The 13,692-nt window shown below is 43.9% G+C and overlaps 1 protein-coding gene across 2 annotated transcripts in view; it reads left to right on the top strand.

The window, feature by feature from the left end:
- Positions 1-13,692, top strand: part of LOC123876438 (transmembrane protein 131 homolog) — a 42,304-nt gene that overhangs the window by 15,961 nt on the left and 12,651 nt on the right. Inside the window, exons 13-26 of one of the 2 annotated variants that reach the window (XR_006798359.1) lie at positions 270-449; positions 902-1,096; positions 1,398-1,507; positions 2,109-2,230; positions 2,605-2,753; positions 3,067-3,272; positions 3,683-3,925; positions 4,278-4,386; positions 4,704-4,983; positions 5,272-5,528; positions 5,810-6,087; positions 6,427-6,649; positions 6,990-7,335; positions 7,756-8,095. Coding sequence is in view for 1 of the 2 variants with exons in the window: in XM_045922689.1 (XP_045778645.1) it covers positions 270-449; positions 902-1,096; positions 1,398-1,507; positions 2,109-2,230; positions 2,605-2,753; positions 3,067-3,272; positions 3,683-3,925; positions 4,278-4,386; positions 4,704-4,983; positions 5,272-5,528; positions 5,810-6,087; positions 6,427-6,649; positions 6,990-7,335; positions 7,756-8,009 (2,952 nt within the window). In the remaining variant the exon portion in view is untranslated. Of the gene's footprint in view, positions 1-269; positions 450-901; positions 1,097-1,397; positions 1,508-2,108; positions 2,231-2,604; positions 2,754-3,066; positions 3,273-3,682; positions 3,926-4,277; positions 4,387-4,703; positions 4,984-5,271; positions 5,529-5,809; positions 6,088-6,426; positions 6,650-6,989; positions 7,336-7,755; positions 8,701-13,692 lie in introns of those variants that run through there. The other variant, XM_045922689.1, reaches the window with a different exon arrangement.

Raw genomic sequence — 13,692 nt, 5'->3', positions numbered from 1 at the left:
ATATCATTGGAATAAAATGGGTGGGAAAAAATTGTTACTTAGAAAGTTACCAGCGCCTAAAACTAACAGCACGCGCACCTTCCGCCGTGAGCTCTGCCGTGCGTATTGTTAGATATCAAACAAAACTCACGTAAATACGCTTCTACACGATCGATCTCAATCTGTCTTCATTGACATACATTTTAATTGAACGTGCGACGCCCCGCGTCTGTCTGAAAGAGCCCTAAAGGTTACAAACACTAATGTTTCAACTGTATTAATATTTATAGGACTGGGAGTGGGCAAATGCAACGGAGACGTTTTTAGAGTTAGGCGCGGTGGGTACGTCAGCGACGCGACGGGTCGGCGTGCGGCTGCGCAACCCGGCGCCGATACCTCTCTGCATCGCCGCGTTGAGCGCCAAGCTGCCCGGCGCCGCTGCGTCATTCGCTCGCGCGCAACCTGCCGCGGTGAGTTAAGAGCTGTCCGTCATCAACTTGCCTATGCCTCGAGGTCCCTGAGGTCACGAGTGCACAGTGGGCTAGGTGTGGGAACAAAAAGTGTCATACAAAGAATCAAAAGTTTAATTTGCTATAATTCAAAAAGGCAAATCTGTATGGTACAACATGCAGCATGCGACATGCACCACCCGCTGTCCCACTGCTGCCCCCTGCTTGGTAGCTGGCTTTTTCTGCATCCTTAGCAGTGGGAGAGCGGGTGGTGCATGTCACATGCAGCATGTTGTACCATAAAGATTTGCCTTTTTTAGCGGATTTATAGCAAATTAGACTTTTGGAGACCGTGGACTTACGCGAAGCATCGCCTGCTTCTATACAATAAAAAGTGTTATTTCTTGTACGATGATACGGAACACTTGTATGTGAGTCCGGATTGCACTTGAACGGTTTTTTTTACATTTCAGGAGTGTATCCCCGGCGGCTCGTGGGCGCAGGCGTGGCTGACGGTAGTAGCGCCAGCGCGTGAAGGCCCACTGCGGGGTGAGCTGCAGCTCAACACCACGGCGCCGCACGCCGCTACCACCACCGTGGAGTTAGCGCTGCGCGTGCGCGCCGGCCACGTGCGCTTACTGCCGCTGAGAATGCCGCCCGCTGCCCCGGTAGGTTCCTTAGAGCCGTTAACTGACATCTTAAGAAAATCCCCCCCAAAGTATTTACTCAGAATCACTAGCATTAGTGCAACATGTGGGCTTTGAACTTATAAACTTTCGGATTTCAGTCCGCTCCTTTAACCGTTGAGCTGTAGAGGCTCTAGATTATGTGAATCATTCTAAATCTCTTACTATCTAATTTCTTAGCAAAACGCTTGGTTTATTATTTGAGTATCACAAATATTCTTTAAAAATGTGCTTATTTGTCCACGTTATTGTTAACTTTAACGAAGTCTTTGTACGTACGCAGTACGCAGGCTCGTGGGCGGAGCTACAGGCGGACAGTTCCATGTCTGCACGCATGCGCGTCACTCGGCTTTCATTGCCGCCCAGACGAGAAGATCCTGCGCTCACCTTCCAGTAAGTACCCAGCTGCAATATTTTTTTTTTAAATTTATTTAAACCCACAACATTTTAGTACAACAAGTATTAAGTACTATTAATGTATGAATTTAGTAGTATTGATTGACTGAATTTCTGGTATTTTTGCTGCAACGGTGCATGCAACTAACGAAAGTGTGAAGAGTGTCAGCCAATCAGAGGTGACTGGCTCACTGAGGAGGCGATGGTCACACTGTAGCTGTTAAAGTACCGGGTTAGGACCCAAGACACTGAAATGAATATACTTATACACACTTGTATATTATTACCAAGTACATATGCTGGACAAGGTGTGTTATGCAAAATGACAGCTATTTTTGTGCTGATTAGAAGCGCCCCACGGAGCGTACCGGGTATTAAAATTGTCACTTTGTGTTAACTGGTTTTCGTGTTTACACTATGTTGACAGATATGTCATCACTAACATTTAGTTTCGCGTGGTCTCACATGACGCTCACTGATATCATCGCTAAAATGGCAAAAATCAAGTTGCTTCAAAATAGGTCAGCAGTCGCAAGTCCAGCGTACTTTTAGAGATCAGTGGTTCCATAGGTTAAGTGACATCAACTGTATGTGTCAGATGGGAGGGCGCGGGATACGGCGAGGTGCGGTCGGGACGAACGCGCGTTGCACGCGCACGACACTCGCCCGAAAAACGCTGTGAGCCTACGTGCTACTGCGGACTGCCACTCACTACTGAAGGTCAGTGATTGACACGAAACAAGAACTTTACGACAGTAGTAAAAATCATTCAATTGCGATTCGGACTCGCACACAAAGGATTCCGTACAAGAAATAACACTTGCAATAACCATATTTGGGTCTTAACCAAATCTTTTCATAAGAAAAAAAACTTTTACTAAACTTGACTTGACAGGGTGAATAACTGGTTGTTTAGTGGGATTTTACCTTTTAATTTGACAGCAAGATAGAATACAATAAGAAATAGGAGTGTGAGCACAATTTTTGATATACAAAAAAAGCTTGGTAAATTATACGCCTGTTATAACTAGTCTCTTAATAAGTCAAAGCTTGACTGTTTTGACCATGTTTATAGCGGTATATGAATTGTTCAGAGGGCATGTCGTGGCTGCGGCGCAGTGAGGCTCTGGACTCCGCCGCGCTGCGGGAAGACCTGGAGCTGCTGCAGTCTCGACTCGCGCTGTTCGACCAGCAGCGCGCGCAAGTCGACTCTAACTTCACGCTGCATATGCACACAACTGAGGTAGATTTGTAAACTACTAGTGGAAGCTGTGATTGTCTAGTGGTTAAGGGTTTAAGACGTCCGCCTCCTTATCGGAGGTCGGGGGTTCGATCCGGGCACGCACGTTATCACCCGAAACAATATTTCAAGAATAAAATGTAGGCAAATGCCTACTGGACTTGCAACTCTCTCTCTATCGCACGACACGGACAAGGCAGCAAAGCATCGTGAAACAGATGGCAATTTTGAAAACACCTACTCGCGTCGCGTCTTGTTACCAGACGATAGTCTTAAAACAAGCACACTAGTGTAGTTTGAAAATATCTGACTTCAGGTGGTACAAGTAGTGTCGTCAGGGTCGCTGTCGCTGACGTGGCCGCGCCTCGCCGCGGCGGGGGCGGGGCGCGCGCCGCTGGCCGCCGTGCGCCGCGCCGTCACGCTGCGCCTGGCGGTGCGCAGCACGGCACACACGCCACTGCTGCTGCAGGCACTGCTTGCTGCAGAGCCTGCCTCGCGGAATCTGCCCGATCTACCAGCGAGGTGAGTGTACACACTACACACAGTACAAGTGATATGTCTTCGCAGCACAGCACACACTTCATTATAATGCATAAAAGTACATACTCCCCATATTTGCTCTATATGTCAACTGTCATGTCAAAAATATGGTTTACCCTTTAGATTAACTCAAGCTACTCTACACTGGCGAAGTGCATTGTGCTGGTCTGGCACTACAAAACCCCACCAAACAAGAAAAGAAGAAGAAGAAACTAAAATCGTACTTTTGACATGACAGTTGAAATATATAGCAAATATGGCGAGAGCTTTCTCAAAATTCTTCTTTACTGTACTTCTTCGGGCCTTGGTAACTGCAGAGGTTTGAATTAAAAAATCCAAGGGAAAGTGGAGAGTTGAAGGTTCCCTTTAATAACCCAATACCATTATGTTAGGGCGGGCGGAGACTCGTCGTACTGCGTGTCGGGCAAGTGCGTGTGGTCGGGCGACGCGTTCCGGCTGGCGGGCTGGCGCGTGACGCGCGGCGCGGCGGCGGCGTGGAACAGCACGGCGGCGCCGCGCAACGACAGCTCCGTGGCGCTGCCGCCGCTGCTGCTGGCGCCGCACAGCGAGCTGGAGCTCAGCGTGCTCTTCACTCCGCACGACGCTGGTGCCTTCACCACCTATCTGTATTTAAGGTAACAGCTTTTTGCTTACTACTATGACAACTTATGGACAGAAAACTATGGGATCAGGTTGATCACATATCCTTTTGAATTGCTTATTCTATTATTAGAGGATGCCCGCGGCTTCGCCCGCGTGGATTTCAGTTTTTTTAAATCGCGTAGGCTATATCCTTCCGCGGGATGTATCCCAAGTCTGTACCAAATTTCATTTAAATCGGTTCAGCGGTTGGGCCGTGAAAACGTAGCAGACAGACAGACAGACACACTTTCGCATTTATAATATTAAAAGTATGAATGAGAGTAAGCCGGCTACTAAAAGCAGAGCCACCTGCACAAAGCTAAATGATCAAAATGTAAATTCCAGGAACAATTTGACCATCCTGGAAGGTGTTCAGTTGTTCGGCGAGGGAGAGTATCCGAGCTTCGACATAGCGGGGCGGCGGCCGGGCTCCGCGGCGCCGTTTCTATTCGAGGTGCGCTAGTTACCAAATCAAATTATTATTATTGTCGGCGTCCATTTTCAATGACTACATTATCACATGACTATTTATGTTATTATCTAACCTAACCTAACCTTAGATTTTGGTACTCAGATTTCGCTCTGAACCAGATTCATTGTAATCGTAAAATCCTAGACCTAGAGGAATAAGAAGGGCGCTGTAAAAAAAATTGAGTTGTCATTTTGACATCTCCCGGGCGTTAGTTATATCCCCAAGGGAGTTGGCCAACTCCCGGCTTATGCAATTTCGCTGCTACATTATAAATTATTTACCCTCACAATGTGTTGCAGGTGAAGGAGTGCCTGTGGGGCGGGGCTGGCGGGCCGGCCGCGGAGAGCGCGGAGGGCGCGGTGGTGCGGCGCGTGGTGGCGCGGAACTTGGGCCGCGTGTCGGTGTCGCTGTCGCGCTGGCGTGTGGCGGGCGCGGCGTGCGCGGCGCGCGGCTTCGCGGCGCGGCCCTGCTCGCCGCTGCAGCTGCCGCCCAACGCCTCCGCGCCTGTGCACCTAGCGTTCGCGCCCGACTACACGCTCGCTCGTGTTGCCGCGCCGCTGCATCTACACACTGACAGAGGTACGTGTCACAAAATAATGACAGCACGGCGCGGCCCGGCTTGCCGATTCTCTGCTTTGCTGGTGTGCCTTGCGCCTTAGTTCAAATTCAAAATATTTTTATTCAATTAGAGTCTTACAAGTACTTTTTAATCGTCAAAAGCATCTACCACTGGTTCGAAATGCCTTTCCCGTCGGGAAGAGCCAGCAAGAAACTCGGTGGTTGCTCTTTTCAAAGATAGTGATATTTATGTTTAGTTGAACAAAATATTTTTTCGATGTTTAAAAAACTTGTTTGTAATAATTGCAGGCCCCGCAGAGTTCCTACTAGTAGCCACAATTCCCGCCAAAGTGTTGTCCAAATGTGCCGCAACCGCACCTCGTCCGCCGTGGGACGGCGCGATGCGTTCCGCCGGCGTCGCGCTCGCCTTCCTCGCCCTCGCGTTCATACTCGCCGCCGCTGCGCTCGACGCTGAGCGGCTATTGCGACGCGCGAGAGCTGCCCGAGCGGCCGCCGCACCCCGGGCGCCGCTGGATCTGCGAGCGTTAGTCGTGCCCGAGCCACCCGTGAGTTAGCTTTTAATTTATTTGAGGTTGTATTAAAGTTTAACAACTTTTCAGGATGAAGGAAAAAAACTGGCAAATTGTGATTGTAATATACACCTACCAGTGCAGGTGAAGCCTGGCTAGTATATGTGCTTTTCAAGCTAGACAACTGTCTTGAACTGTGTCACTGTGTAGCATGAAATAGTGTAAAGCGAAATCGCCACAAAGAGATAGGATATCTATCTATCATTATCATATCATAACAACTATCATTTCATTCAGAAATCGTGACTATATGACAGGTGGTACCACCAGTACGCGCGCCAACGCGTCGCAAACGCGCATCAAGGCGTCCATTGCCCGCGTTGGACCCGCGCGCGGAACGTCGCGCCTTCGAACGCTGGCGAGCCGAGGTGCTACGCCGCGACGACGACTCCTCCCGCTCCAGTGAAGACGACGACACTATCTCTCCCCCACTGCCCACAGACGATTCGCCGTCTATACCCGTCGCTGACGAGGATGGCTCAACCGGTTCCGACGAGTCGATACCCGTCGATGAAAGAGATGACGAGCCTTACAGGTAAGAGCTGCAACTTAATGACAAAAATTGCACGGACTTGGTCAGCTTTGCATTCAACAAAGATAGTGTAATATTTACATTGCCTTTGTATTGTATATTTACATCTATTGTAATATTTTGTTTTTCAATAAAGACCGAGTTCCTTGCTGAATCTTCAAAGTTTCGGAACTTGACTTAGCATAAGTGGTACAGGCTATCCTACTTGAAACCAATTTAATAAATTTCATTTTATTTCAATTGCCCACAAGCTGAAATTTTAACGTACAATTTTGTATGATAAATCGGGGTGGCTATTGGAATACCAACCGGTCATTTAATAATGACGTGTGCTTACCTCAGCGGCGACGTAGAGCCAGACCCACAAGACGACCCCCCGCATGATGAGACGCCGCTAGTGGAGCCCGCAGTGCAGCCCGCGTGCGCGCCCGCCACCCCGCCGCCCGACGGCAGCGCGCGGCCGCTGCGCCCGCGCCGCGACGTCGGCGACGCGCCGCGCCGCTCCGAGCGCGTGCGGAACGACTCGGAGCGACGCAGCGTGCCGGGGAGACACCACGTGCGGAAGGTAATTGAAGACCTATTACTGGATTGCATACAAGTATTTCATTTTACCGCGTTACAGCAATAGATAAATAAGCAAGAATTTATTACTGTCTCCGCCTCCTATCCAGTTTTCAGCATTAAAAATTTTCAATTCGATATTTTCGTGTGCTGAGTACGACAAATGGAAATTATAGACGTGTAAGAAGTAAATAGGCTGCAACAGTATAGCATTCGTTTTTGTTACGTCTGACGCACTTGAATAGAGCGTGAGATGTGTGCATATAGGCTCTTAACATTTAATTTAATTACCTATTGTAAACAACATACGAAGAAATAAATTCTACTTTTTTTGTATTTACTAGGAGCGAGCCACAAAGCGTCGCGCTGAACGCGTACCTCCCACACCGCCGCCTCGCTCTCCCGCGCCCCTTACCACACCAATCACCAACGAGACACAAGAATCCCGCGGCGCTGTGCGTTGGGGCACCCCCTGGAGCTCCGTGGTGGCTGCGCGAGGAGCCCCCGGCCCCCCCTTGGCCCCTATCGGGTCAGATGTGCGTCGTCGCGAGCCGGAGCGTGCGCCAGACAACTCGTTGTTCTACTTCAACGGCACGGCGGCAGACACCGCGCGCGCGGAGGACTTCACGTGGCGCCCCGCCGTGCCCACCGAGCGACAGGCCTTCGTCACTCCCGCACGGGACTACCTCGGTTAGTTTGACTTTGTTTTGGGCTTTCTGCAGTCTGCAATTTATGTCACCACTAGCTAATGCCCGCGACTTCGTTCCCGTAGATGTAAGCTTTTAAAAATCCCGTGATAACTCATTAATTTTCCGGTATGAAATGTAACACAATTATCTGGGATAAATGTGTTAATCCAGGGTATAATCTATCTCCATTTCCAGCCAAGTCCAGTAGTTTTTGCGTGAAAGAGTAACAAACATCCATACAAACTTTTTCGTTCATAATATTAGTAGGATTACTCTCTTTTCATTTGTGTATTTATTTGAAGTCTATGACACCTATGCAGAACGCCATGTTATTGTAATTTCAAATGGAACTACTTATGAGAATTTTGCGATCACTGTACTTTTGATGTGTAGCAGTAAAACAATGCTTTTGCTGTTACAGAGGAGGCGCGTGCGCTGGGCGCCACTACAGTGCCGTACGGCACCGCGCCGTCAGTGTGGGGCGCATGGGGCGCGTGGCCGACAGCGCCGGTGCCACCCCCGCCCGGCTTCACAGCCCCCGCGGCCGCCCCGCCGCTGGAGCCACGCACCTACGACCCCTTCCGCTCGCTCGCCTCCATCTGGGCCCCCGCGCCCAACGACTGGCGCGCCGCCCCCGCGCCCTCCGCGCCCAACAACAACGACCATCGAGACTAGACCACTCCGCTGACTCCAATATCACATACTACCAAGGATGCGTATCAAACATCAATTAGATCGTTTCATTTTCATTGCTTAGCTCAGTAAGGCTGAGAGCTGTAGAGCATTCTTTGACTTTTCCCAGACTCCAAGATACAGACAGATAAAACTGTTAAGTCAGCAAAGTCAAACTACGCTCTGTAGATCTCAGCTTAAGACATATTGTTTATTTAATGGTTTATCAACTTAATTGTAAAGATTTTGCAAAAAAAATTGCAGAAATAAAATCAGGCAAGCGAAAAGTAAAATTGCAGGGAATTTATTAATTTCATTAAACTTGACACTTGACTAAACTAGCATTTGGTTGGCGTGGGGCCATAGTGATATTTATGTATTTGTGAATTTAAAGTAATTTGAACCTGTGACAGACACACATGGAAAAATGTAAATTCACCCAAGTAAACAAACCTTGCCTCCCTTCGCAAAAACCGCATTAAAATCAGAACATCTGTTTGAGCACTACATTGCCACAAACAGACAGACATAACAGTCTAACTTCAATATAACATCTCTCGTTTTATTTCGGGAGTGAAATAAAGGCTGAATAAGCGAAGTTACGAAAATGAATTCCATTTATAAACACCCATATACAGTATTATCTAACACATTTTATATTGCTGGATCTTGCAAAACTATAAATTAATCTCGACTTAAGAGGATCATTGTCAACGATCCCCCGTCGATTTCCTACGTATGATATTATTGTTCTCATCTCTATCTGCCCTGGTTCGTGTATTCTCGGTTCCTAGATCGGTGCATTTGTGATAACCAATTCTAATTGCTGTGATTGGCTGAATTTACCATGTTCTTGCTGCGACAGTGAGTTTGAGCCACTAGCGGAACAATGTTAGCCGGTCAGAAATGATTGCAATTAGTCAACCTGTATGACGTCCGTGTTCTGTTTTCGATTACAAAAAAGAAAAAATTGTTGTTGCAATCATCAATTTTAGCAAATAGTGAAAGAGAGTCGACCAATCAGAGGTCACAACTACCGTCACACTTTCTGTGAAACTATGGCAGTAGGCTTACCGAGTAATGAAAACAATTTTTCATTCTGTAATGTCATGTGGCAAGTAGGGTTGCCACCTGCCTCTTTTTGATTTACAGGCTACCACCATCAAAAATACGGGGTTTAGATTTGAAGAAATTTAAAAATTTGAAGTATTTGAAGAAATAGGCGGTGGTTCTCTCTGAAATGCATGGAAAGCCTATTTAGATATTTCAGTTTATTTGTAAGTTTTGTATTTTTTCTCTGTATGTTGCCGTGTCTTGATTGGTGAACTGTGTTTGCAATGTGATTTTAAATAAAAGATTTATTTATTTAAATAGCTTTTAAAAACTCTAGTTTTGTAAAGCAAAATGTTATACATTTCATGCATACAATCTTTGCATTTTAACTTAAATTTACATTTAACTTGTAATTCCACCTTCACAGTATCAATACTATGGCCGTAGCCAGGAATCGATTTCGGGAGAGGTTTTATCAGGGCCGGAACTGAATCCTGTCATGAGGAAAAAAACATTCGCTCAACTTTATGGGCTAATTACCTGGTTAGTGGAATTTCGCCTTTCAATTTGACAGTGAGATAAAATACAACAATAAAAAAGCGCGAGCGCAGTGAGCGTAAGTGTTTTTGGTTCAATTACAGAAAGAATTAAAGTGAAAGGGAAACGAGTTTAGCCATAGCAAGATTTTATTTTTAAAGCTCCCTATCCATACTAATATTACAAATACGACAGTATATCTATTTGCCTATCTATTTGTTACCCTTTCACGGCCCATCTTCTTTACCAAAATTTTGGTACTTACTATTCAGAGGTAACTTGCATCCCAGACATAAACTTTTTAGCCCGGAAAATCCCCCACGGAATTTTTAAAACTCTAAATTCATGCAAACGAAATTGCGGGGCTTACACCAAGTAATAGAAATTCAAAGCGCGAGTGAAGTGAGCGCGAAATGTTTGATATATTTCCAAAAAAAAATTGGTAAGCAAATGCAAGAAATAGTGTAAGTATTATTTTAGGCTTAGGTTTTTGACGGCTTCCCAGGCGCAGTCGCCATTTCAAAATTTCTGGTCTGGTGGGAGGCTTCGGTCATGGCTAGTTATATGGTTAGTATGGCCCTAACGGCCAAGAAATTAGACTGCATCATCACTTACCACTAGAAAAGATTAAAGTCACGGGCTAACTTGTATAAAAAAAGGCTAACATCCTCAAACCAAGCCCCGCCGCCTTGGCTACGACCATGATCAATATCGAGTGGGTTTCGGCTACGCATTGCCGCAAAAGGAAAATATTCTTTCTACTGGACATAACGTCAGTGTTCGGTTTCGCCAGCCAAGTGCGAGTCAGACTCACGCACCGAGGGTTCCGATTCGGGTATATTTTTCGACATTTTACATGAGAAATCAAAAACTGTTATGCATTAAAAAAAATATGCATAAAAATAAATAAAAATCTGTTTTAGAATGAACAGGTAAAGCCCTTTCATATGATAACCCACTTGATATATGTAGTTATCTTACTTTGAAAATTGAAAATACTAATATTTGTTCATGAACACATGACAGACGGATAGAAGGACAGATGGACAGACGGACAGACGGAAAGACAGACAGACTGATAGACAACGAAGTGATCCTATAAGAGTTTTTTTTTGCTTTTGAGTTACGGAACCCTAAAAATATTTAGTTTTATTTGCCCCGTATTTTATTTTCATAATTACCGGTTTCTCTATCCTGACATACGGGGTAACCAGTAAAATACGGGGCCTCTGGCAACCCTATTCGGAAAACACTGTCACATTCAAGTTAATGTCAAATATTTTGTTTTCAATTACAGAAAGCTGCATCAATCATTATTACAATATTTTCTTTGTTGTGATTGGCTGAATTTTTGAGTTTCAGCCAATAAACAGACTGTTTGCCAATTAAACGTCATAACAATATAAATGCCAGAAAGTTTAACCAAATAAAACAAACTTAATGAGAACCTAGTGAGAATGCAAACGGCACACAATTTATAATACATATTATGTTAGTCGTATATAATAGATATTATAGTAGTCGTTCACTTTGGTAATAGTCAGATTGTCATCAGTAAAATTGATATTGGTCGATGTATCGTAAATTATTGTTTCGGTGACAAATATTTTTATTATCTATTTATCTTTGAACAGAATGGAATAGAATGAAATGGAATGGAATACAATGATAAATTTTTATTCCTGTAAACTTTTAGGTAAACTTCAAAGTGTTTTTGGATGGTCAGAAAAATTTACCACTGGTTCGGAATGCCGTTCCTACGTTTTCTAGGGTTTCGTACCTCAAAATGAAAAACGGAACTCTTATAGGATCACTTTGTTGTCTATCTCTCTGTCTGTCGTGTGTGTCAAGAAAACCTCTAGGGTACTTCCCGTTGACTCAAAACCATGAAATTTGGCAGGTAACCTAACTGCGTAATTTTGGGTAGTTTTTTTAATCGATAAAGAAAGTTTGCGACATTGTTCAATAAAAAATTTGGATTCCAACTCCTCAATCCTGATGTTGCAGGGGACCTGACTACTAAAGCTAATGGGATTTAAAAAGTGTCGATTATTAATTGATATTGAAGGTATCTATACCAAGTAAACACTTTGTCGTTGACCTCAACCCTGATGCTGTAAGAAATTGCATTCCTAAATCCTGGTGATCCCTCGGGATTTGAAAAGGATAATCCGTTTCAATATTCTTACGTGATACAGAAACAAGTTGCATCCCGGGGACGGGCTATTACGGAGAGGCAACTTTTGTTCTGGGAAATGAAAGGATCGGGATTTTTAAAAACCTAAATCCACGCGAGCGAAGCTGCGGGCATTAGCTAGTTGTAAATATGTTTAGAAGCTACTATAAGATAATAGATAAGGTACTTATTTCCTTATGTTTTTAATGTATGGCAGCGCGCGGTTTTAAATTATAAATTGCACGTCCTGTCCTTTTCTGTAATACATTTTTTTCTCAATATCTACCGCTTTATCTCATAGCAAGAGTCTGTAAGACATAATACAGTGAAAATAGTCAAAATATACAATTTTTGCAGTTTCCACGTCAGTACCTGTCGAATTTTTCTAACAGTGTAAGCAGCAGAGCTGAGTTTACCATCAAGTGTTGATATGTGGGTGTTCCATAGAAGCTTTGCATCTAACATTATACCGAGAAACACGGGGTTCTCCTTTATTTTCAACATATGATTATTTATCAATGAATTTATGTCATTTAAGGTCCTGGTATTGGGCAGTGTGAATTCAACACACTTAGATTTCTTTGCATTTGGAAGTAAATTGTTAGCAATAAATCAGAGAGTGACCTGTGATATGGCATTACATATAGTATACATTGTCAAAAATTATAATATTAAAGCTGTGCGTATTGCGTGAGGAATAGGTTGCAAGAGAGTTGCAACTTGCAGGGTTTGATGCATACGCTATTGCCAGCAAACATGAGACATATTTTTATCTACAGGCAACGTCTGAGTAGGTAACGCATACGTCTAACGCAAGTTGAAATGTATTTAGTTAGACCTATCGACAAGTTTGGAGTCGGGTGCAGTCTAAATGTGGCCCGTGTGTTTAGACTGTCCGTTTCTGTCAGTTTCACGTGTCGTCCCCCGCACTTCACCACCCCGCTTGCACAAATCGAGACAGCACGAAATTTTCAAGATTTCTGGGTGTAATTTCTGGTTTTCGTAGTTCCCACATAATTATAACAATATAAAATATATAACGATAATTTTTTTACTACATAATATTCATTAAATTTTCTAGGTCTGTGGTTTTTCCAAATTTCATTAAATTGCTTCGTTGTCTAGAAAAACGAGCACAAAGTTGGGCCTTTTTTTAAAGAAAAATACAAATCTTTGAGCCCCTGTAATTTTAAAACTACATATTTTTAGAAAAATCTAAAACACCACAGACACAGATATTAGTTTCTAGACTATGTCTGCAAAATTTCATGGACTTTGGTTGCTTAATATTCAAATGAAATGGGAACTACGATTGTATGGAGTAAGTGACGGAGAGAGCTCTGTTAAGGGGCATGAGACGGGTCTGCCCGCGAAATTCAAATTTAATTTGGTTTTTCGCAATTTGTAAACTAATACGACAACGTAGGCTTATGGCATTTTAATTGCGCCAATGGCAGTATTATCCTCACAGGTTTATATAAAAATCTTTACTTGAAAGGGTCCAGTTTAAGAAATTAGCTCTAGTATGGACTATAACTCATAAATTAGTCGAAGTCATGAAGTTTAACAGAAATTAAGTTTGCCTGTTTTCTTATTACGTTGGTAAGAAAAATAAGAAAATACTCTAAAAGGTGTGCAGTTGTGCTCAGAATCAGTACCAGTGTCAATTATTATGATCCAATAGTGTAAAATGTGTGACCAGCCTTGTCGTCAACTCAGTAAATAATGCAGTTGCCAATTATTTCTATCAATGTCATGTATTTTTTGCAGTTAAAAACAGTTGAGTATATGAACAAAAGAAGAAAACATAAAAATGTTAAAAACAGTACAAATATTATTATGAACAAAAGAAGAAAACATAAAAATGTTAAAAACAGTACAAATATTATTATGAACAAAAGAAGGAAACATTAAAATTTT

The sequence above is a fragment of the Maniola jurtina genome, chromosome 21 (genome assembly GCF_905333055.1).
Source record: "Maniola jurtina chromosome 21, ilManJurt1.1, whole genome shotgun sequence".
Classification (NCBI taxonomy): domain Eukaryota; kingdom Metazoa; phylum Arthropoda; class Insecta; order Lepidoptera; family Nymphalidae; genus Maniola; species Maniola jurtina.
This window is presented reverse-complemented; position numbering and strand designations above follow the sequence as displayed.